The sequence below is a fragment of the Ammospiza nelsoni genome, chromosome 1 (genome assembly GCF_027579445.1).
Source record: "Ammospiza nelsoni isolate bAmmNel1 chromosome 1, bAmmNel1.pri, whole genome shotgun sequence".
NCBI lineage: Eukaryota > Metazoa > Chordata > Aves > Passeriformes > Passerellidae > Ammospiza > Ammospiza nelsoni.
The window spans coordinates 55,211,113-55,235,123 of record NC_080633.1 but is presented as its reverse complement, the minus strand read 5'-3'; the positions used below and the strand labels follow the sequence as shown (position 1 = coordinate 55,235,123).

The following is a 24,011-nucleotide window of genomic DNA, read 5'->3' as shown; positions in this document are numbered from 1 at the left end:
TTTGAACACTACTATTAGTATTGTTGCTGTTACTGTTCCTTTTCTTATCACATTGCTGTTTCCAGTAAATTGTTCTTATGTCAAACCAGGATCTCTTACTTTTCTGCCTTCAGTTCTCCTCTCTAGCTCACTGCAGGTGGTAGGGGGAAGGGGAAGTGGGAGTGAGGGAGCAGCACAAGGTTTGGAGTGATTCAGTGGGAACACTAAATTGGGGGATACCATTCCTAAACCATGACAATCCTAATTGTTTTAACATGAAATGGACAAAGAAAATGATTATAAGCAGCAGTTCTGGTAGGTAAGACATTGCAAATCTCTAATTTGAACTGGTCTGTATGGAATTTCGTGGTAACTGAATTACAGTAGACAGGGTTTACAGTTTTTCCAACATCTTACAGTTGCTTACATGTACAGCAGGGAATATCACACGGCGAAGCTTTTTCTCAAAAGTGCTAGGCAGTGGCAGGCATATAATTCCCACCACTGAGGTACTTCCTTCAGCACACTGTATTTCTTCTCTGCCTACTCTTTCCTATGGAGAAAAGTGGCCAGACTAGAAGATTACTGCTTCTCTGTTTGCTCCCCTAAAGACTGCCAGAATTATGCCATGGCTGTGTAAAAGCACCAAAGAAGCAGGTAAGTGTCCAGTATTTAGGTGCTAAGCTTTAAGGCAGTGAAGATTTCCTTTGCCCTTAAAATATTAGGTGTGTGTTGAAGACAGGACTGCTAATGATAAACCAGACTTTGAGAAGGACATCTGTGCGGGATTACCCACTCTTTTAGAGTAGCAGAAAAAGGTTGAGCAGCTCACTCAGATGCAGTGAGAAGACTGGTGAGGTGGCACAGTTACAACCTGGTGGTTCAGATGTTGCGGGTGTTTTTTTGCCTTGATGATCTTTGTGTTTCTATCACAGTGAGGATCCCAGTAGGCACAGTAGTAAGTAGCACCATCATCTGGAATTACATCTTTTATTGTAAGAACACACCGCTTCTGGACAGAACTTATCTCAGTCATGTATCTGTTTGCTTGAAAGCCACTTTCAATGGCAACTTTGCCTCCTGAAACAAACAGAAGCCTCTCTGGAGCTTCACCCTCCTTCTGCTTATACCAGTGTATGACGATGTCATCAAAATTTGCCTCTAATGTTTGAATTTCACATGTCATCCGTGCACTTTTTTGAAACCTGGTGATGGATATAGGACTCTGCATGGGAATTTCCTGTGCAAATCCATCTAGGAAAGAGAAGAGGATAAATTATGTAATTACCTGGAATTCAGGGATTTGGAAAGATGCCTGCTATGGATGCAAAGCCATGGGTGCCTGTGAGGAAAGGTAGGAAATTAAGGCAGTACTTACAAGACCAAAAGGCTGTGGCCACAAACACTACGAGCAGCAGCATGTTTTCTTGTCACGCTTCGCTCTCATTGAGATTCAGAGGAGGAAGACAGGGACTCCAAATGGGAGCCGTTTTATACGGAAGGAGGAAGTGGCTCTTTTGAACAGTCTTCAGTGATGAACTTTCTGAGTGCAAGCAGATGGGGTGTTTTTGCAGAAAATCCTCTCCGGACTGTCAAACATTAAAATTGGTACAAAGGCTGTAGTCCTGTCTGCTTTTCAAGTAAATATGGGAAATATTGATAAAATCCAAGGATTGTGGCCCTATAAAACTCAGTCAAAGTGACTGAGAAAAGATTGCAACCAAGAGGAGGTCCAGATATGTATGGTGGAATGAAGGTTTCAGCCTGGAGGTTACCCTGGTGGGCAGTGATTGCATACCTCACCTGAGAGGTGCAGAGGGGTGCACAGTGCCAGAGAAGGTGAGGACTGCCTTTTGCTGCTCCAGCTTAGTCACCTAGATGCAAGGTGCAGAAGTGCCCAGGGTGCCCCTGTGCTGGTACTGCCCTCCACCAAAGCTGAAGACCATCAACCTGCAGAGACTGCAGTGACTGCAGAAGCTTGACTGTTGGGACTTGCCTTTGCTTTGATTTGGGGTGTGGGAGGAAATGCACAGCCACAGGATTTCAGTTTCATAGCTTAGCTGAGATGCAAACAATTCTTGGAAAAAAGGCTGGAAAAGAGAACATCTGTTGTCAACAGCCATTGCAGAGAGACATCTTGATGAGTGGGTTTGATGCTGTGGGGTCTCCCCTGTGACTGATGAGCCCAGGCTGATCCTCCTCCACCAAAGGCTACATCTTTCTTGCTCCAAACTTTCCATCTGGTCTCAGGGGTCTGGGATACCTGAAGGCCATTTTATGGGTAAATGCTGAGGCAAACAAAATACTGAGTACCTCAGGTTTTTCCATGTCATACATCACCAGTTTCCCTGCCCCATCCAGCAGCTTTCCCTAGTGTTTCTTTTGCTGCTGCTGTATTTAGAATCCTTTCTTGCTCCCCTTTACCTCATTTGCCAAATTCAATTCTAGCTGGTTTACTGCTTTCTTAAGTCCATTCCTGCATGGTTGAACAGCAGCTCCATACTCCTCCTGGATCGCCAGCCCCTGATTACACCTCTTTTATACTTCATTTTTATGCCTGATTAAAGTCAGCAGCTTTTTGCTCACTCTTGAGATACTCCTGCTGCCTCTACTTGGTTTCCTAGGTGTCAGACTGGACCTTTCTTGAACTTGGAGAAGATTCTTGGATTTCAACTAGCATTCCTGGACACTTCAGGGTTGTAGTCACTGTGATGTTTCCAAGCAGATTTCTGAAGAATTTTAAAGGCTACTCTCCTGAAGTCCAGGGCTGAGGTCCTGCCTTTTGCCCTGCTGCCTTCTCTCAGGAGTTGAATGCCACTGGTTCATAGTCACTGCAGCCAAGGCTGCCCTTACCCTTCCATCCACAACAAGGTCCTTATTGGCTGCCCAATCATCCATGTCAGAAAATTGCTGCCAGCTCACTCCTGAAACCTCCTAGACTGGTTGTGAGGATTCCTCATATCCCACAATACAATGACAAAAGTTGTGACTTAAGTTAACATCAGAGGTCACATGTACTACAACCTATTTTTCAAATAGTTGAGGAAGACAGAAACATCCACAGCAAGATGTTATATACTTAAATCACATAGAAGCTTTAGCAAAAAAAGTTCAGAGCCTGTAGAACTAAAAATCCGTCACCATGGAGGTATTTGTGCTCATTTTTAAACGATACTGAACATGTGCACTCCAATTCAGAAGTATACATAAAACGTAAAAGCATCTCAGTGTTTTGACCTAGCTTTCAGGAAAACGCCAGCTTTCCTAGAACCAGTCTTTGATTGTAGAATCTGATTTCTTAAACTCAGCACACTTAACGCAAAGGCTCTGAGAGTCTTTGCTTGTCTGTGGCATAGCTCGTGGCTGAGGACTTCAATTTATGCCTTGGACATATCAAATGAGGAATTGTGGTGAAAAAAATTAGGTTTTCTGTGCTGTTGTAGGACTTTTTAGCGACTGAGATGCAAAGGAAGGCAAAAGGAAAATATGAAGGAGGATGTGCAAGATCAGCTGGTCTTCCCCCTTTCTTTCCTATTCCTGCTTTTTTTCAAGAGAAAATACTAAGGGATGAAAAAATGTCGCTCTGCTTGCAGAGAACAGAGAAGAGAAATCTATAACTCACACACAGAGACTGTGTCACTGTCAGGTGGGTGCTTTCAGTAAAATATAGCCTTCATTTTAGGAGCAACGTTTCATATATTTATCTTAAGTGACAGGAAGGCTTCACTTTCTGGATATTGCAGAAAAATATGAGCACTGAAATGATATACCTATTGTCAACATCAGATATTTAACACTTGTCATAAGGCTTTGTTTTTCCTCTCCTGCTGCAGAAAATCATGAAAGGGGCGGAGTAAGGAAGTATTTGAATTTTTGGCAGAGTTCACAGCTTGCGGTTCAGAGCACAAAGAGTCTTTTTGTAAGGCTTATCTTTGCCAAACTTATGCTGTGGTAGTACCAGTACGCACAATAATAAGTGCCAGAATCCCTCGGAGTTAAAGAATTTATCACAAGCTCATACACAGGCTGAGAAGGATGATTCCGAACTTGAAATCTTTTTCCTTCATTGTTGTCATCAAAAACAGACCCGTACAGTATCCTCTCTGGCGGCTGTCCGGGAAGCTGCCTGTACCAATGCACAACATTCTTCTCTCCCAGTTGACATGACATGCTGGCAGGCATGCCATTCCTCTGCACCTGCACCCCTGGGGTTTGCACTGGCACTGACTGCATGTCTACACCTGGAAGTGAAAGCAGAGAAATTGCATGAGCGGAGAAACTCCTGGAGTTTGGAACAAGGCTTATGTTCACTGTAGACAGAAAGGAGAGAGAAGAGGAAAAAGGTCTTACAGGACCAAAATGAAGTTGCAAGAAGGACTGGAAACAGCAACATATTGCCTGTGCAGATTAGACCTGAAAATGAAATAAATAGAAATGTTATAAAGCCCTTCAGGTGGACAAATCATCAAATGACTGGGAGGAGGAAATTACTCAATTCAGCACATCCAATGGTCGTTCTTCAACACCCTATCACAGAGGGTGTTAAATTTACTGACAAGCTAAACCATGGCAGGAGCAGCATAGAAAGGACAAAAAATACTCAATCTGAAAAAAAGTCTTCCTCTATCTACTACTAGACTTACATCAGACTTACCTACTAAGCCCATTCAAGTTGTTCAGCCTGGCCCTTCCCAAGAATGTTGTCCTCTCCTCAGAGACCTCAAAGTTGTCCCAGAAGAATGTTTCACCTTTCCTTAGAACTTCGAAGAATCACAGAATAACAGAATGCTTTTGGTTGGGAGGGACCTTAAAGATCATCAAGCTCTCACCTCTACCCCATGTGCAGGGATGTCACCCTCTAGGTCAGGTTGCTCAGGGCCCCATCCAACCTGGCTTTGAACACATCACAAGGGATGGAACGTCTAGATCGTCTTTGGGTTGTCTGTTCTAGTGCCTCACGACTCTCAGAGTAAATAATTTCCTCCTAACATCTACTCAAAAGCTCTTTCAGTTTAAAACTCTTCCCCCTTCCTCTATCACTATCTACCCATGTAAAGATTTGTTTTATGTAAGTGCCCTTTAGATACTGGAAGGCTTCAATAAGGTCTCCCCTAAGCATTTTTGTGTCCAGGCTGAACAGCCCCAACCAAGCCTTAACTAAGCCTGTCACTAGTAGTGTCTGGCAAGGTTCCATACTGCGTCCAGTATTGTTTAACTTGTTCACCAATGACTTAGGGGAAGGGGCAGATGCCTCCTCAGTTCACTGATAGCATGAAGCTGGGAGGAGTGGCTGATACTCCAGAGGGCTGAGCAGCCCTTCACAGGGATCTTGACAGGATGGAGAGACAGTCAGGCTACTTCCCACCTGAGGGCATCTGCATGCAACAGCGTGGCAAATGGTCGGAATTGTACAGTGTTGCTTTAAGTAGGCGTGGAATTTATGAGGCTGGTTGAGGATAGGGTGACCTGGGCTCTGTGCTGCCCTTACATCTGGCTTGAGCAAGGTCTCACAACCCAAGGATGCCTGGGGCGAAGTGGAGGTCTCACAGCGCTGTGTTGTTTCAGTGGCACAGAGAAGCACCTGTGCCTATGTAGCACCCCTTGTGCTCACCCTCCCCTCACCTGAAAGGTGAGCTGTGTTCTAAATCTGGTCTGATGAGAAGAAAAGGCACACAAAAACTCTCTGGAAAAGATCAGACAACAAAGGCTGCCTCAGACATTGGAGGGAGACCAAACTGTTTATTTTACCTTTTGTGTTAATAAATTCTGACCAAAAGTAAGTGACACTCTAATTGACATATTTAACTTTCATGTTCCTTGGAATGCAAATGAAGAACATGTATCAGCAAAGTTACCAAACCCCATCTACAGCATGTGATTTTTCCATCTCATTGGAAAGGGCCCAAAATTTATAGTATAAAGGGGGTGGGGGGGCTTTTGGGGCAGTGTTGGGGGTTGGGTTTTTCTTTTCTTTCCTTGTTACTTGTGGATTTTTTTTTCCCATTGAGTTGCTAAGAAGCACTGATGGCGGGGTGCTTGAGAGGTGTGGAGGGGGAACTCCTCTGGTTTTTTGGGAGTTTCTCCCAGAGGGCCAGAGATACTGCGAGAATAGAGGCAGGTGAAAGGACAGGTGAAAGGACAGGGGTTGGGGCAGCTGGGAACTCTCTCTCGCTATGTGTTTTTCGAATATTTATCGAATATTGAAGACCAGGAAAAAAAACAGCAGACATTTGGGAGCTCAAAAGCAGGATTGTTGAGTTTGTGACTGTTTCTTGTCACAGGTAAGGTGTTTTGGAGGAGGATGGTTGGACCTGCAGCTTGGAAAAGCAATTGGCTGCCACTGCCATAACCCAGCTGGGAGCTTCTTTTCTTCTGCTGCTGGGCCCCGCACCCCCTGCCCTGCCGGGACAGTTTCCAGCTACTGCTGCAGAGCTCCTGATGCATCTTGTCCACCACCCCGGGATTTCTGCTCATTGCTGCCGTCCCAGCTTGCTGCTTCCAAGAGTGCTGGTGGCACCCCGGGACGGACAATGCCGGCGGCTTCCGTGAAGGGAAGCCTCACTTCCGCCCGGCCGTGTGGGGAATCTGCGCATGCGCGCTGCCCACCGGGAGCCCCCCAACAGCGCCCCCTGCCGGCCGTGACCGCAACTGCAGCGAAGGGGAGACGGCGCCAGGCGGGCTGCGCCGGTTCCGGTTCTGTTTGTTATTGAGGCTGTAGTTGTTGTTGTTGCTGTTTTGTGTGCCTTGTTACACATATTAGTAAAGAACTGTCATTCTTATTCCCATATCTTTGCCTCAGAGCCCCTTAATTTAAAAATTATAGTAATTCGGCAGGAGGGAGTTTCCGTTCTGCGTTCCAAGGGAGGGTCCTGTCTTCCCTAGCAGACACCTGTCTTTCAAACAAGACAGGCAGAAGGAGATGGAGGGCCAGAAAAAAGTTTTGCCTGCTTCAGATTGGTCTATGGACTGTGTCTCTCCTGAGGGGAAGGATTTTGGTTAGCTTTGCACGTCCAACTGCATAGGAACAGGCCTAGGAATACTTATATTTGTCTATCTGTGTATCTTAGAAAAAAACAGGCAGCTGTTAATTTCACTGTGCAGAAGATACAGAAAATACCGTGTAAATGTTTGAATGCACTGACTAGCCATGACACATTTCTTTTGAAGATCTTTGCTTTTCTATTTCATGAAATCAGGAGCTCCTCCGGCAGCAGTGTCTTGCCAGCAGAGAGGAGATTGGACCTCTGTGCAAGTGCCTGGCTTCCTTGATAATGGGGTGGTAGCACCAAACAGGAAAAATACAGCTGGTGACCCTGTTACAAGGCAGCCTCAGTGGCTGTGGCAAAACCAGAGTGAAGCATGCATTTCTACCAGACAGTTATTTGCTGCCCCTTGCTTTTTCTTGTACTTTCCCTGATTTCAAAGGCTGAAAATGTGCTCCACAAAGGCTTTATAGCAAATGGTTCCATGGGCAGCAGCCGTCATACATCATGCTCTTCCCTGAGAAAAAAAATTCACATTTTCTGACCCAAAAGAGAGAATCCTCTGGAGCTTTTTTAGGACTTTGTCAATAGCACTGTACACAAAAAAAAAAAAAAAAAAATCTCATGTTACAACTGGTACAGAAACTTAATATTCTTCTATTGTCCTTGTGATAAATACATGAGTTTATGTCAGGTCCTGTAGTGCAGATATATCTGCAATGAAAGAACAAAAAAAGAACTTACATGGACGGGGGTTGTGAATACCCTTGCCACATGAAATTTCACTGCAGCTCTCCTCAGAGCTGACTGAGCAGTGCTGTGTCATCATTTCTATATGTTCCCAGGTTTAATCTGCAGCTTGTCCTTGTAAATGGTTTTCACAACTCTTTCTTGGAACAGTCTTTTCAGGTGTTGCACAGTGTAATATCCTTGCCTACGAAAGTCATTGTCGTCATAACCATTCAGTTGGAAGTTACTACTGATAAGTATCACCTGTATCTTCACCATCACCTGTATTTGAAGCCTCTCAGGCTATATCTTGAGTGCAAATATCCTTCTCCTATGCACTTGCCCCAATATTTCTTCATTTTTGCTTTCTCAGACTATATTTGGGAAAGAACCTATATTGTTCAGAGATTATCTGTGTTACTATATAATTTAGCTGCAATGCCATCACCCACAGGAGTGCTCATTTTCCCCAGCACAGAGCTGTATAGCACCTAAGTTGTAGAACATCTTTGCTTTTCTCCTTGTCTGATGTTCATGTAAACATACTCAGCACAAACATGTTGGAGTGTTTTAGAGGTAGGAAAGTACAATTATGATTCTCTGTGTTGAACAGAAAGCCTGCCCCTCAGGGCGCAGGCAGCTTTGTGTACTGGCTGCCTGTCACCTGTTGGTTCTGTGGAAATGCCAGTAGGCACAGTAGTAGGAACCCACATCATTGGAGTTGATGTCTTTGATTGTGAGAGTGCAGACATTTGTACCTTTCTTTGAAGAAGAATACTTGTTCCTATAGGCGTTGTCATCATAAGAAACTGCACTGGGTCCAATGTACAGAATCCGTTCTGGAGCTTTGGCAGCTACCTGTCGGTACCAGTGTATATTTGCGTACTGGAAGTCAGGAATACCCTCGGCTATACAGTCCATTGATGCAGTTGTCTTGTGCCCTCTGGTAATGGACACTTCTCTCTGCTTCAGAATCACTTGTGCTTGGCCATCTAGAAACAAAGAGAGAAAACAGAACAAATACACTTAGCTTGCTATTCATTCACACACATAAACGTGGGATGCTGCCTTCCACTGCCCTGTGTCATGGTGACAAATGGAACCTACAAGACCAGGCTGCAGCCAGGGCCAGGAGGGGAGGCAGCAGCATCCCGAGTGCTCTTGCTTGTGTCTGCCCTCAGGAGGAAGTTTACACCACTCCCAGCAGGGGCAGAGCACAGCAACTGAGGAAAGGAAATTATCACTTGGGCCTTTGGAGAGGTTGTCCTGGCCAGTGTTGTCTGAGATAATGCAGCCTGATTGAACCTTGCTAAGTTAACAGTTAGATTATAGCTTTACACAAGCAGCATAAAGCCCTCCCTCCCTCCCTCCCTCCCTCCCTGCTCCAATTACCTTAACTCATCTACAAAGAAATTTTGTAGTCTGAAGCAAATTTTACCACTGCTTTTAGACTAGTTGAAATCTTCTAAACAACGACTGGACTTTCTCTTGGTCTTTCGGACCAAGGAAATGTGTAAGAGCCTAAATGAGAGATGTGGGACTCAAGGAGGCTCTCCAAAATGCAGTTTATTCCATCTAACAGGTTACAGCAGTCCAGGATTGTGGGCACAGAGCCCGTGCCTACAGCTGTCACTCCAGCTGCAGGCAGGCCTGGAGACACTTTGGTTTTGGTTACAATGCATTATATACTTTTCTTTGCTTATCATCTTAATACAGTAGAACCAATCTATACCTTAACTATTATCTATAGCCTATCATAGCTACTATAATTACCATATTCATGTTACTATTTTTCAATCACTAAAAGTGATTAGTATGTTACAGTTTAAGCTAGAAGTTATTTTTCAGATTTTGTGCAGTGGAAAATTCTGAGACCTTTATTCTACTTGCAGCTTTGCTGACTTGTTTGCCTGTGCTATCTTTCTGCTTGGTAAAAACATCTTCTTGTTTGTTTTGGGTTTATCCTTTGCTCTAAGTCATAAAAACCGCTTCTAACTAACATATCCTTTGCCTCCTTGGTTATCCAGTAAGACTGGCTCAGCGATTCTTTTCTTCTGTATCAAAACTTGCTTCCATCTCTATTTCTTCATCAGACTCTACATTTAAAAATCATCTTTCTGCTAAGCATACATATCTGTGAGACTTGCTTGTCAAATTTTCATCCTTTCCAACAGAAATGGACTTTTCCTCAGGCTGGCTGCCAATAAAACATAAAAAAATAAAACTCAAGTCATGGAGCTAAATGAATTGGAGGGGTGTGAAATTACTGCTCATGACACAGATTGAATATTGAAGACCAGGAAAATATACAGCAGACATTTGGGAGCTCAAAAGCAGGATTGTTGAGTTTGTGACTGTTTCTTGTCACAGGTAAGGTGAGATGCTACACCGCAGAGTGGCTTCTCCAAATGCTGGAAAGAATCACAATGCAAATAAACACAAATGCTTTACAATCCCCATAGGGCTAGCTTAAAAAAAAAGACAATTAGGTGAAGCAAAACATAGAAATTATTTTGTGCAATTCAAAGTTATTTTTCAGACACAATGTCACTTCTAGCTCTCTTGAAAAGAAAACAAAACCAATTCCCCTTTTCCTCTTGTCATCATGTCATTTTACTTATGTTAGCCAGCTTTTTTTTTTTTTTTGCCAAGCATTTTTACACAGACTCAGTAACTGTTGTCCTACAGTTGTACTAGGAATCTGTTTTTTCAATTTCATGTGAAATGCAGCTGGTGGCCCAGTGCTCAGTGTACTCTGAAGACGCCATACTTGTGATTGGCAATACTGGGTCCTTTGGGATAGGAACACAATGGTCCTGCAGCTTTATCTATGACTATATCTATATGTGCATAAACAGAAAGAGCTGAAATAACTCAAAGAAATGTCTTTCTGTTTGCAAAAAAAATATCTATTCCCTAGCTATCGTCTTGCTATGTGGGATGAGAAGCCTCACTGAAGTAAATTAGGACACTTGTGTATTAACCTAAATGAAAATTTGATCAACTCCAAGAAGAAAACAAAGAGAAAAAACCCCCAGATTCTCAAGTGACAAGTACAAAATGGGAATATTGCATCTGCAGTCTTAATTGGTGCTTCAAGTTTATTTTCATGTATAACTTTCTATTCTGTCACACAAATGACAGAACAGGGGTTTTATTCCAAAGATGTAGCTTGAAGGGTAGTGAGAATAGAAAGATTTTGCCTGCCTTTAGCGGGACCCCACTTTTAGCCAAACCTACCATCTTATAAATCCACTCAAGAGGCAATCCATCCTGGCCCAAAAAATGCCCTTTTTGTTGGCGAAGTGAAATAACAGGTCTGCTGGTTCTGGCTGCAGAGTGCATCTGCAAAGCTCAGCAGCATCTTTTATATCTGGCTGTCTGTGGCTTCTGGGAAAAGCAGTGTTCTTGTGTGTTGTCAAACACTTCAGGTTCCTATTTGGAAAGTAGAGCATGTCTTTGTGCAGGTCCCTTGTGGCTTTCTACTACTGTGCATCCCAACTGGCACAATAGTAGGTGGCAGAATCTTGCAGCGTTACTTTGCTCACTGTCAGGGTGCAGACAGATTTGCTGGGATCCTTCACAACGGTAAACTTCCCCTCATCAGACTGATTTTCAAGGAAAAACCTGGAGAACATGTAGGCAACACGCCTGGGAGCTGCATGGGCCCTCTTTTGGTACCAGTGAATAAAAGTGTTGCTAAAATCGCGACTGAAGACATGGCAATTAATTAGCACTGTTTTGCCTTCTGGCTTGGTGATGGATATAGGGGTTTGCTGCAAGTCTTGTGCAGAGCCACCTGTGGCAATAAAAGAGAAAAAAACAGAGAAGCTGTGAGAACATCCCCTTTTCCACTGGTGACTGTGCAGGCAGCAGGATGAGCAGGGCACATACAAGCACAAGAAAAAACAGTTGCCAGTAAGAAAGTGCTCAGCAAACACATCACCACTGTTCTTCTTAGGGCTTCCTTACAGGCACAGGGTCAGGGTCAGCCTCAAGAGGGGGTGAAGCAGATCTGGGTGGCTGAAAACTATCCAATGAGGCTGTGCCAGCTACAGGTCAAATAATGATGCATGAGCCATTTCCTTTTGGTTAACTGAAACAGAAGGGAAAAAAACAAAAACCAGGAAACCACTCGCCCTGCCGCAAGCCCAAAAAACACTCATCTCCTAAACCCACCTTTGTAAGAACAGAGCTCACTACTGAGAAAAACTTCTTTTTTTCCTTCTTTTTTATTAACACAGGGAATTTGCCTGGATGATGAGTAGAATCACCTTTTTTTCCTTTGCTTGTTGAACTGTAAGCCCTGCTCTCCAAGATGTATTTGCCAGATAAGGTACTAGACAGAGATCAGCTTAATTTCTTGCCTCTCTTACAGACCGAGGTTATGTAGGATGATTTTTCATCCCATGACGATACTTCCAAAATGTTTCTTTTAACAATTTGTCCTATTTATTTTGAATATTGAACATCAAATAGGATCCTGTAATACAGCTTCTGCCAGAAATCCCTCTTCTTACAGTCATTGTTTGGAGTTATCCAGTACAGCAAAAAAAAGTCCCAGTGTTTTCAAACTTTTACTGATGACTCCAATAATTAAAATATCACAAATATACATCAAAAGTGTGCCAGACCAACAAACATCTTCCATTACCTGGCCTTACAGCTGCTGGTTTTCACATTACTCAATAGGTGGGATTTCTCTCTGCCTATCAAGACCACTGTCTTCATAGTCAGGCTTTTCCCATGGTCTTGTTACCCTTACACATTTCAGCAGGCTGAAATGTAAGCTTAGCTCTCTAGATTAAATGGAGATGTTTTGTTGTATAAACTTACATGACATGTCATCAGTAGTAATACACTCATTTTCATGTTCTTATATTTTTAAATCAGCAAGAGACCCCTTTTTAGAACATGCTTTTTATGCGTTTATTGTAGTTTATTATCTGATTTTTAAATCAAAACAGTGATTAGAACTATTCAACAGGAGATTGGTCCTTCTGAAGCCAGATGCAGTACATGGGTCTAAGTATTTTTATATCAGCTGGCATCAATCAAACAGACCAGAAAAAAAAGTCTGTACTGAGATCTGAAAACCTGCTAATGAGCAGCTGTCTTACATGGCTATCTCCCATCTCTACTGCTTCCTCATCTAGATAATCTGAAAAAAATGTATGACAGTTTACCGATACTGTTGCTATTGGGGTTCTTTGTTTTTAAGGTAGAAATAAATTGCTTATACAAGCTATAATTTTCCCAGAATAATGAAGTAATTCCCACACTTCCACATTCTGTAATTCAGCTCCCAAATTTATTTGTGCTTCACATTCAAAGTCTAAGGGGTCTTCCTATGTGTCTGCTAAGAGTGTATGTTTAAGTCCCATGTTTCTGTAAATAGGTCTTGCTTATACTTGACTTTTATTTGAAAAATATACCACAGCTTAGCATCTTCTCCCAGCTGCTCATTAATTGTGTGGCTTACCTCACATCATTTAACAGCCTTAGAGGGAGGAGGCAACAACCTGGGGAGGGACAGACAGCACAGTACAAAGTAGGATACTTTGTACTATACTAGTTAATGATAACTCTCATTAACTCTCAGAAAGACTGCACTTGTATTGAATTGCTCTGGAGTGGCAAGAGGGGGCTGCAGCAAACACTGCTATGTGGCTCTTAGAATGGCCCCTTGGAAATCACAGGTATATGCAGTCCCTTCTGTCTCCTGTCCAGGTCTTCAACTGAAGATAGTTTGGGAAAGACTCTCAGTTACATGTGGATTTCTCTCATAAGGATTTCCCAGCATTTACTTTGCCCTTCCCAACTCACACCTGGACATAATTTTCTTTTTTCATTTCTCTGGGTTTTACATCCATAAAGTTGCTTATCCTGGAGCAAAACTTGGAAGCTGCCACAGGACATGTAAACTCAGCAATTTCATCCAAAACTCCGTCTTTCCCCTTTGTCATTTAGGATTACTTTTCTCCCTTCCTCCTTTCCCCCATCTTGGACGTCCCCAGTTCCCTATCAAGCACTTCCTGACATTTCTGGCTGCTGTTTTCCCATATCCAGACAAAGAAGCTGGCATGTCTCCATGCAAAAAGTTCATGTCATTTTTTGATCATTCTTCTGCGAACACATTACAGATGCAGTAAATGACAGAGATTGAGGGAATGGTTGTGGGTGCAGTCCCACACCATGCAGTGAGTGATAACTCTTGCTGAGCTGGTCATCCAGCTCATGCACCAGCAGCATGCAGGCATCCGTGTGGGTAGACACTTCTTTTGGAGGAAATCTATGATTCCAATTAATATCAGACCCAGAAAGGGTGATACAGACCAATCTCTGTGTATGTAGAGGGGGTCCCAGGTGACATTTGGTACCAGTGGACGTAGGTGAACTGTGACCACCAGTTACTTTGCAGATAAACTTGACAGTGTCCTCTGGGAGTGACTGGGCTGTGTGATGGAGGCTGGCTCCTAGTAAAGGGCTGGTAAAGGGCCCAGAACAGACCTGAAGGCAGAGCACAGAGAATGCAGCAGTGATGAAGTTGCATTAAGAAATCCCCATCTCTGACTTCAAGGAGGCATCCTCAAATACAGGGAGCCCATCCATGAGGAAGAGAATCTGAGCTTTACTCCTGCTTGTGCTGGTAAAGACAGAGTGCTGCACAATATAAGGAGGAAGAGAAATGCAAAAGCTTTTCTCCACCTTTTGGCTTATATTGCACACATTTCTCAACCATCACACAGGGTAATCAAGGTATTTGTGCACAAGTTATCTGCCAAGTGTAATTTGAATTTGAGGCTTGGGTAATAGGACATTGTGGATATTAAAATATACAAGTAGGCTGGGTGACAATGGAAGTGTGATATAAGCCCAAGAAGAAATATATTCTGACACCTTTATGAATAGCTAATAAATACCATATACTTACAAGGCCAGAGACAAGATTGGAAGGTTTTAAAGAAGCCTGTAATTTTATCTGCTTCTGCTGTGGCTCCTCAGAAAAGGAAGTTCAGAGATACTAGGATCAGCATCTCTGATGTGATCCCAGTATCTCTATTTTTATCTCAGTGATGAGATAGAAACCCCCTAGATATATAACTTTCCCCCTCAAAAAGTCAAATTAATTGATGAAGAGACAAGTGATTTTTAAATAATGTTAGCCTAATTTCCTGTTAAAAAAGAGACACAGAGATGTGTGTTGATATGAAAACTTGATGATGTCATTCACAAATGCTGCCTGTGCCTGGAAGACTGAAATCAGAACAAGTCACTATGCTGATGTTTTGCGTGTTAGGCACCTGCATCTTTCTCTGCTTTGCCTCTCTGTGCTAGGTTATGGCTATTTCTGAGACCCCCATGACTCTTCTTGCTAATAACAGAGAATTGACTGAGGGACAAGTTTTTGAGAACTGGGAAGCACCCACAGAGGTCTTACTGGACAGAGATGTGCTTTATTCTCCTGGCATCCAGCTAGCAAACCTTCCCAAACCCAAACTGGCTACATGTACCTTTGTATGAGCGTGCCCTCTTCCCCATCCTCTGTCCTTTGCTTGTTGCACTGCCTGAGATAGTGAGTGCTCAGACATCTGTGTATTTAGACAGCTAGCCTAGGCGTTTTTAAACTTACTTAACATAGTTGACGTGCTTGCGGGTTAGTCTGATATTGTGTGATGACATAACAGTGGTAAGGCGTCCAGTGTACCAGGATATGAGTAGGAGATCATAAATAAAAATAGAAACAATGTCCTTATATCCTGGGAGCAATACTTTGTGCCCAGGGTCTTATCTTTCTCCACAATACGATTTCACTTCTTCCTGTGCATACTTCCTCTCATCATGGGCAGAGAGCACAGCTCCAAATGGCTAATACTGATGTCTTAAGCTTTAGCTTTCATATTTTTCAGATTTTGAGCTGCTTAGGGGTATAGCTCTTAGCATCATATTAAATGTTGGTAGGTTCTCTTCTCAGGGTAGGTGGACAAAACAATCCTTTTCCAGCTTGAGACCAAGGAGTACCATTACAAGCCTCAGGCCAAAAGGTATAAACAACAGGGAACTGAAGAAGAGGCAAACAAGGAGGATGGGACTTCATAACCTGAAGCTATAATTGGACAACTAACTCCAATATGCAAATGGACCAAAACTTAGTGTGAGGCCTTGTGACTGGTCGTCCATTTTGTGACCATTTTGGATCCATCTTGGGTGTAGCCCTTGACAGGCTCTTGTACTGCCCAAGGTGTATCCTTTAAGCCTTCCAATGTCTAGTCTCTGTTCCATGTTCAGCCTCTCAAGGCATCAATACTCCTCCCATTTTATCTTATAAAGCATATAAGCAACCTGCCTTCACCCCACCCCATTATATCTCCTGCGGCACCCAGTGTCTGAGACATAATCAGTGAACACATCAGTTGTGTTTGAGTGAGAAGTGATATAGTTTTTACAAATCAAGGGGTTTTTACAATTTTACAGTAAAGCAATGGTGAAGGAGGGTCATACATGCTGTACAGCTGTGGTCTCATCAGACCATGTATTGAATAGGGATGTTTCTCCAGAACATCTCCCTCCTCCTGAGGAAGGGCTTAATGATCTGGCTCTTTCCTCCCTGATGGCCCAGGCACGCCCATGAACAACCTGGAGAAAGAGTGTGGCCTCAGCTCTCTTCACAAGAGCAGCAGGCACAACTTTCCCAGGATTTTTCCTGGGGAAGGCTGTGAGAAAGCTCAGGGAGAGAAGGAAAACAATTCTTATCTTAATCTCTGCACCTGTTGTTGTGCATGTGTGGAATGTGTTATGGAGATTGTTTACCAAAAGGTAGTTTCCTAATTGGACACTGGTGATGGTGGTTTTGATTGATTGACCAATTAGGTCAAAACTGTGTCGTGACTGTCTGTAAGGGTCACGGGTTTTTCTTTAGTACACTATTAGTTTAGTATGTACTATAGTATAGCATAGCTTAGTAATGCAATTGTTCACCTTTCTGCAATCATGGAGTCAAGGCTCATTATTCCCTGTGTTGGGGACACCTTGCCACAATAAAAGAGCCCTGCTGGAGCCTAACCTCCAGACCCCTCTCCCTCTCTGGCTACTCCCAGGTCAGTTGCAAAATCTCGGACTTGTAGCAGTGGAGAAGGCTGCCATGAGCTCACCTTGGCTTGATGATACCCTGCCAGAAACTTCTCTGTGTTGAAGTGCCACACTTGAAAGAAATTAGTAATTCTGCACCCTTTCCCTTTCCCTTCATCTCTTTTGTCTTTTGACTGGGAGCATAACTGCCCAGAGGTAGGCATGGTTTCACAGACATTACTTCTGAAGCACCAAACACAGCAGTGGGTCACTCACAGACAGACATAACCATGACAGCAAACACAACAACTGAATTAAGTTCCTGCTAAATGTTCCTTTTATGACATGGGGGATTTTGTTTAAGATAGTTGGTTCTCTGTTCTGTTTGGAGAGCAGTGTGGTTCCTGCCTGGAGTACTACTAATGAGATTGTATCTAGCAGGCTAATGACAAAGGGCCAGATTGAACATAAAGATAACCCTATTTTCATTGTATGATAAAATTAATAGGAGAGCAAAGTTTGGATCTTTTCAGGACTAAAGCAGAATATCTGATCAGTGCAGATCAGATGCACTGATGTAGGTGCTGATACTTACTCAGATGTAGGAAAAATATTATTACACCTTAAAGCATGTCAAAAGGTGTACCAAAAGCGTATGCACATATCTCTAGCCACATTCATAGTTACAGGGAAAGACATCCTGTGTTAACCTGGGCACATTAACAGCCATGAGCAATCATGACTATGGTATGACTGTCAGCTTCTCCATCAGCACTGAAAGCAAAAATATTTAATTCTACCCCCTTCAAAGTGAATACAAATTGCTGCAGTCTTCAAGCATTCAAACTGGATGAAAGAAAAGACTCAGTTTGGAAATCTGTCATGTTAATAAACTATCACAGCATTTGCTAAGGTGTCACCCCCTGCATCTACCTGTAGAGTCACTGCATTTTGTGACCATTTGGTAATAAGCTCAAAGCAACTGACCACAAAAATAAATCTTTCAGTAGTTTCACAGGGTGTGAGGGTTTGCTCAAAAGGTCATTTCTAAAGAGCAAAATCTTTGAATAGATGAAGAAAAGTTATGTAAAGCAGATGTTGTTTTCATCTGATCATTCATGATGAGAACATAATTACATTAAATTTCAAACTCATTCCCCTGCCATTTTATTACGGAGAGTTTTAAGTCTGTCAAAAAATGGTATGAAGTTGCAAATCAGTAAACCTGCTAAGCTCTGCTCAAAGTGTTTAACACTGGAAACCAAGTTACTTCATCAGTCCATTCTTTACTATGCTGATAGGACTTGCTGCCCACTACCTACCAATATTTCCAGAGTTGTAGCAGAGCAAAGCGAACTGCTGCCAGGCCTGACAACCTTAAGGCAAGCCATCTGGAAATATGTTTTTAGAATTTCATCTTCTTACCAGCCTCAGCATCACTGCTTTTCTTAGCTTGGAGAGGCCAGGATGGCTGGGATGGCTGTCAGGACAGCAGCACTGAGGCTCCAGCATGGAGGTTGTGGGCTAGGAGGAAATGGGGGTACATGGTTGTGAGCTGCCACAATGAGGCTGCTGCTGACAGGATGATGATAGCCTTTGCTGAGCAGAAGACTTGCAGAGGCATCCAGAGAAGCATCCCTTTGGGAACCAGCCCCTAAGGATATTTTTTTTGGGGGGAGGGGGTGTCTTCTGGCTTGTTTGCCCCCTCTTGATCTTTCCATCCTTTGTATAAAATGCATCTTTTAGTATAAAGCGCCCTTGGGCACTTTAGCTTATTTTAAATATTCCTAGGACCTTCTGCAATAAAATACTTTCCTGCAACTAATATTTTAGTTATTTACTTAACCACAGGTAGACTATAAAACTATTTAAAGCAGAAGTAGCATGTAAAATTATTTTTTCTCTAAAACCAACATTGTCACTTTGAATTGAACCAGCTGAACAACTTATTTGGTGCAGATTTACCATGTTTGGTACACAACATGTTTCAACATGCATGAAATTCAAGGATGTGTTACTCTAGTTACTTGACCTGCAGCTTGATAAAGTAGTTTTCTGTCTTTGTTTGCCTGCAGATTGAACAGTTAGCATGCATAAAACAGATTTTTTTTTTCTGGTAGGGCACTGAATTTGCTGTATGTGGCTGCAGACATTAGCCAACTTCAGATAATGAGAGATATTAATGAAACAAACTCATAGCTGAAGATTGAGCCAAATGACAGTTCATTTGGCCAATGCAAATTCTAGCATCTACTACCCTCTGCTGGGTGTGAAGGAGTAAAACTCTCAGAAGCTCTTTGTGAGTAGCTTGCAATCCATAGGCATGGATGGATGCTAGGGATTCCTACTCTGAGATTTTTAAGCAAAAAACTATTTAACATCTGTCTTTTAAATTTGCATGAGTTCTTTTTAGGTGGACAGTAGTCTGATATTCTTTCTTGGGCTAGGAGATGCCTAAAGATCCTCAGTATTTGTACAGCCTCTCATGTGAAGCATCTTACCGACTTAAAACACAGGGTTCTGAATCTCTGCTAAAGACTATTGACAACCTCCACTTTTGTGTGTATCTCTATGACACCACGGGAATTACAGAACCCTGACAGGTCTGTCAGATTTTAGCCACTCAGAGAATTTTGCATGACCTTGTGTAGTGGAGGCTTGCTGGATGCCAGGTGCCCACCAAATCTGGTCTCATACTCCCCTTCACAAACTGGACAGGGGAGAGAAAATGTAACAAAAAAAATTAACAAAATTTATTAAATTTTTCTCATGGCTTGAAATAACGACGGAGAGAGATCATTCACTGAATAGGGCAATGGACAAAACAGACTCAACATAGAGATTTGGTTTAAATTTATTTCTAAATAAAATCAGACCAGGATAATGAGAAGTAAAATAAAACCTTAAAAACACCTTTCCCCTACCCTCCCTCCTTCCCTGCTGTACCTCCTTCCCCAGCAGGGCAGGAAGACAGAGAATAGGGGTTATGGTCAGCTCACTCACTGCTCAGGGAGAGGAGTGCTTCTTCTGCTCCATTGTGGGGTCCCTCCCATAGGAGACAGTTCTCCAGGAACTTCTCCAGCATGAGTGCATCTCATGGGCAGCAGCTCCCTGTGAACTGCTGTAATGTGAGCCCATCCCATAGTCCTCAAACTGCTGCAGCATGGGTCACTCTTCCACAGGGTGCAGTTCTTGAAGGACAGGCTATTCCAGAATGGGCTTCTCTCTCTCATGGGCCTCCCACAGGGTCACAGTCTCCTCTCGGGCATCCACCTGCTCTGGCATGGGCTCCTCCATGGGCTGCATGTGGATCTCTGCATCCCCTTGGTCCTCCATGGGCTGCAGAGGCACAGCTGCTTCACCATGGTCTGCACCACAGGCAGCAGGGGAATCCTAGCTCCAGTGCCTGGAGCACCTCCTCCCCCTCCTTCTCCACTGACCTTGGTGTCTGCAGAGTTTTTCCTCTCCCATATTGTCACCCCACTCATCTCTGGCCACAATTACAACTGTGCAGTAACTTTTCTCCTTTCTTCTTAAATCTGTAATTACAGAGGCATCACCACCATTTCCAACTAGCCCAGTCTTGACCAGCAGCACATCCCTCTTTGGAGCCACCAGGGATTAGCTCTGCCAAACATGAAGGAAGTTTCCAGCAGCTTCTTACAGAAGCCTGCAGGCCATGCAACCCCAGTATACCCCCTCATTTGGCAATTATGTGTTAACCTGCACAGTTAATTCTTCAAAATTGCATGTTTTGTTTCTTTTTTCATTCACTGACATACAGCCAGATTCTTCCTTCCATTGCAGGTCAAGATGTTTAATTTAAAAAGCTTTAATACAGAAATGTTGACTTTCTTATGAATTAAATTTGCAAATCTGGACTATCTTAACCTTCTCCTTTGCAGCATGTACATTGGAAATGTAATAATTTAAGTAAATAACTACTTACCTTTCCAGTGCTTTGATGTTCTTGGTCCAATGATACCTTGTACCTCAAGCAGTCTGTCTAGGCAAATACAAAGGTACTAGTAGTGACCGGGGGTTCATCTGGTTCTCATCAAAGCCTGTGCTCTGACAGCACCAAAAGAAACCCCAGCCTCTTTTCTCCTCTGAAACCAGGCTGAGAACATAGAGGATTTTGCATTTTGGACTGTCTTCAGCAGATATGAGTACCATTGGCTCCTGAAGACTCAAGTTTTGGTGGCTACACAGTACTTTGTTGTTATCTGCATTGCATTTAGTGCCTGTGGCTGGATAGAAAGCCTGCATACACACAGAGTGGTACTTCTATTACTGTCTGGGTCTTTTCTTTCATGAAAGTTTCCTTTAACTGCTATTAAGCATCTGAATATGCAGTACAACCCTCTTACAGATAATTTCAGCTTTTGCAAATTAATGCTAATTAAGAGGTCTTCCTGTTGGTTACAGGAGAAACCATTTGGAAAGTGCTGCATTTTTCCCTGTGTGATGCTTCTGTGCTGATTAAACAGGCCAGAGTGAAAAGAGGGAAATACTTGAGATGCTGGTAGAGACAAGATGCACAAAGCATCAGAGCTCAAATTACATGGATGAAGACTGTTGGGACAAAAGGGTTAAAAGTCAAAGAATGGTGAAGATGGTAGATTCGCTCATGTGACCTTGCAGCTGGGAAAAGAGAGATCTTTCAAATCTATTTTAAAAACTGACAATAAAATATGATTTTGTACTTCAAACAGCAAACTGTGGTGGGTTTGAGGCTACTGTGGTACTTATGCCTGTTACTTGCTTATGCTCTGCCTGCACAGAGCAGACGTGACAACCTTGTAAAGTGTTCTTCAGCCAATGGTTGCTCCTTCCCAATCCCATCCATCTAAAATACCCATCACAGTGGCTTTCTTTTGATGGCCTTTTTCTCTGTGGCAGCAAGACACTACAGAATTTTTGTTAAGAATGAGCTTAATGAGACTTTGATTTATTTAACATCTCTCTGATAATTAGGGCATCAGTAATCAGAACATCCTGGAATTGAACACCATGCTATTTGAGTAGGACTGTACCCCTCAGCCTCCTCTCCTTCTGTGGCAGGGACAGATGCGCCTAGTGGAAGAGATGAAGCAAGATAGGGAGAGGAGGAGAAGAGAAAGGACAGAAGTGTTGCTCAGCTTATGCAGTTTTCATTATTCAGGAAAGGTAGTTAACCAGATAGATGAGCTGCAAATACACAAAATTTATTTGTTTACTCACACAACATGTTGCATAGTCCTCTATCTTCAGTTACTTTGTCTTTCTTTAAAGACCATACTATGAATGATCAGTCTGTGGGATCAGGAGATTGGATCTCTAAATCTTTCAAGGGTTTATTTTATGTAGAATTATAAACTGCACCTGCTCAAAAAGGTTAGTAGCATATGCTCTCTTAGGCATAAATAAGCCTCTAGAGAAACCAAGAAACAATGAGTTTTACAATTCGGAAAGCACAAAATTCAGTAATTTGACAAATGCAACACTGTAAATCAAAAAAAAATCCAAGTAAAGGGAGAAATAATTTTGGGCTAATATAATTTCAGATAGAGTGTAACTCCAGTTAATGCAGTGTAACACAAGTGTATCATGTATGTAACAGCAGTACATAGTGGAAAGTATTTCCCTTGTTTGTCATAGAATAAAGTTTTATAGATCACAGAGAAATACACTTACAGCACAGGACTCACCTCATGAGCTGTAGACATAAGAGTGTATCATCCTAGTATATGGAATTTTGCAAACAATAATTTTCCTCATCCTTTCTGCAAGACACTTGTGGCTCTGGGTTATGTATGTGAGATGTGAAGACATAATGTCAGAATGGTATGCCATGTACACAGTAACCTGCAACATTTAAATTACACAACATGAGAGATGCCACAGCTTTTGGAACATTACCAGTGCATCTTGTTGCCAACAAATGATGACAGTACCATGAAAGCTCTTTGCTATAGGGCAGAGAACTTTCCTATCTATGTATAATCTTAAGTGTATTTCAAAACCCTCTGTGGATCTGTCACATTGTGCTGTGACCAAGGAGATTAGAAGAATCAAGACCAAAGGTGTTTGAATTTGATGTCAATACTTATAAAACCAAGAGGGCCCCTAATAATAGTAACTGCATGTGATGGACACCTGGTAAAACAATACATTTGGCTGATCATAGCAACGCTTTGGTCTGATCATGATGACCTTAGGGTTAGGACTGTCACACATAACAATCTCACTTGACACAGGTCCCTTTCAAAGAGGTGGTGACATGGTGTCCACAGGGAAAATGAAGCTCCATTGTACAGTGCTGGGCTTTTCCAGTGATATGTAAAGCAGCCATTACTGAAATGTAAGTGTTGAGATGCAGTTAAGCAAGAAACTACCTGGAGGTGATCATGAGTATCACTGTAAACCAAGTGTAATAGGTTATTATGACCACCTCAAAATGGCGTGTTGAAGTCTGGAATTTATTGTAACAAGAAAACCAAAAGCAAGTTTTGTCCTTGGAGAGATTATTGGTCCTAGATCAAACCTGTTGAAGGAAAGAACAGAAAACCAGAATGCTTTCCTGTAACCTCCTTAGACTCACTGGATATTTCAAATCCAAAATCCCAGCTATCACAACTGAACCTTTCAGCTTCTTCACAAAACACAGCTATCATTGGACTTACCTGTAAAACCTACTGAGAGAGACCCTGAAAAACAGAGAAAAAAATCAACCCTCTTCTTCTTCAAGAGGCACAATTTCTTCAACTGAGATTTAGCAAATTAGGAATGGAGTAGAAACAGATATTGTTTGCATACGAGATGACAAATGTTTAATGAAAAATAACTGAATTCCTAGGAAAATATAGATATTCCCAAATATTTGTAGCTTCCATGCCTCAGCAAATGCAATGGAGCAGATTTATAGAAAACTTACTTATGAAAAAAGTGGACAAATGAAGAATCAATAAGAGACAGAGATCTTCAGCTGAGTGATGGTTAAATACAGACAGTCTCCCTTTCTCACTACACAGATATTAGCTGGTGGTCAGAGCTGGGAACAGGAAGAGCAGCAGAGAGACATACTGAGCTGGGGTTCAGACTTTTTGGAACTCTAGCCACAACTTGGGTTGAGAACAAGAATTTAGAGGTTGCACCTGTTATGCTATATTCCTTTGGAAAAAGAGGTATTAAATTAAGATTAGATTATATAACTAGATTGTATGGATTATATGACTTACAAAACTTCAAAAGCACCACAGAAGAAACAGC

The 24,011-nt window shown here is 42.5% G+C and overlaps 1 protein-coding gene across 1 annotated transcript in view; it reads right to left on the bottom strand.

Moving 5' to 3' along the window:
• The window catches only part of LOC132077096 (immunoglobulin lambda-1 light chain-like), a 29,052-nt gene extending 20,170 nt beyond the window's left edge, over window positions 1–8,882 (bottom strand). Inside the window, exons 1-2 of the mRNA XM_059478567.1 lie at window positions 8,799–8,882; window positions 8,372–8,683 (exon numbers count right to left, since the gene is read on the bottom strand). Of these exons, the coding sequence (XP_059334550.1) occupies window positions 8,372–8,683; window positions 8,799–8,841 (355 nt within the window). The 5' untranslated portion in view covers window positions 8,842–8,882. The remainder of the gene's footprint in view (window positions 1–8,371; window positions 8,684–8,798) is intronic.
• Window positions 8,883–24,011: the final 15,129 nt, after the last annotated feature.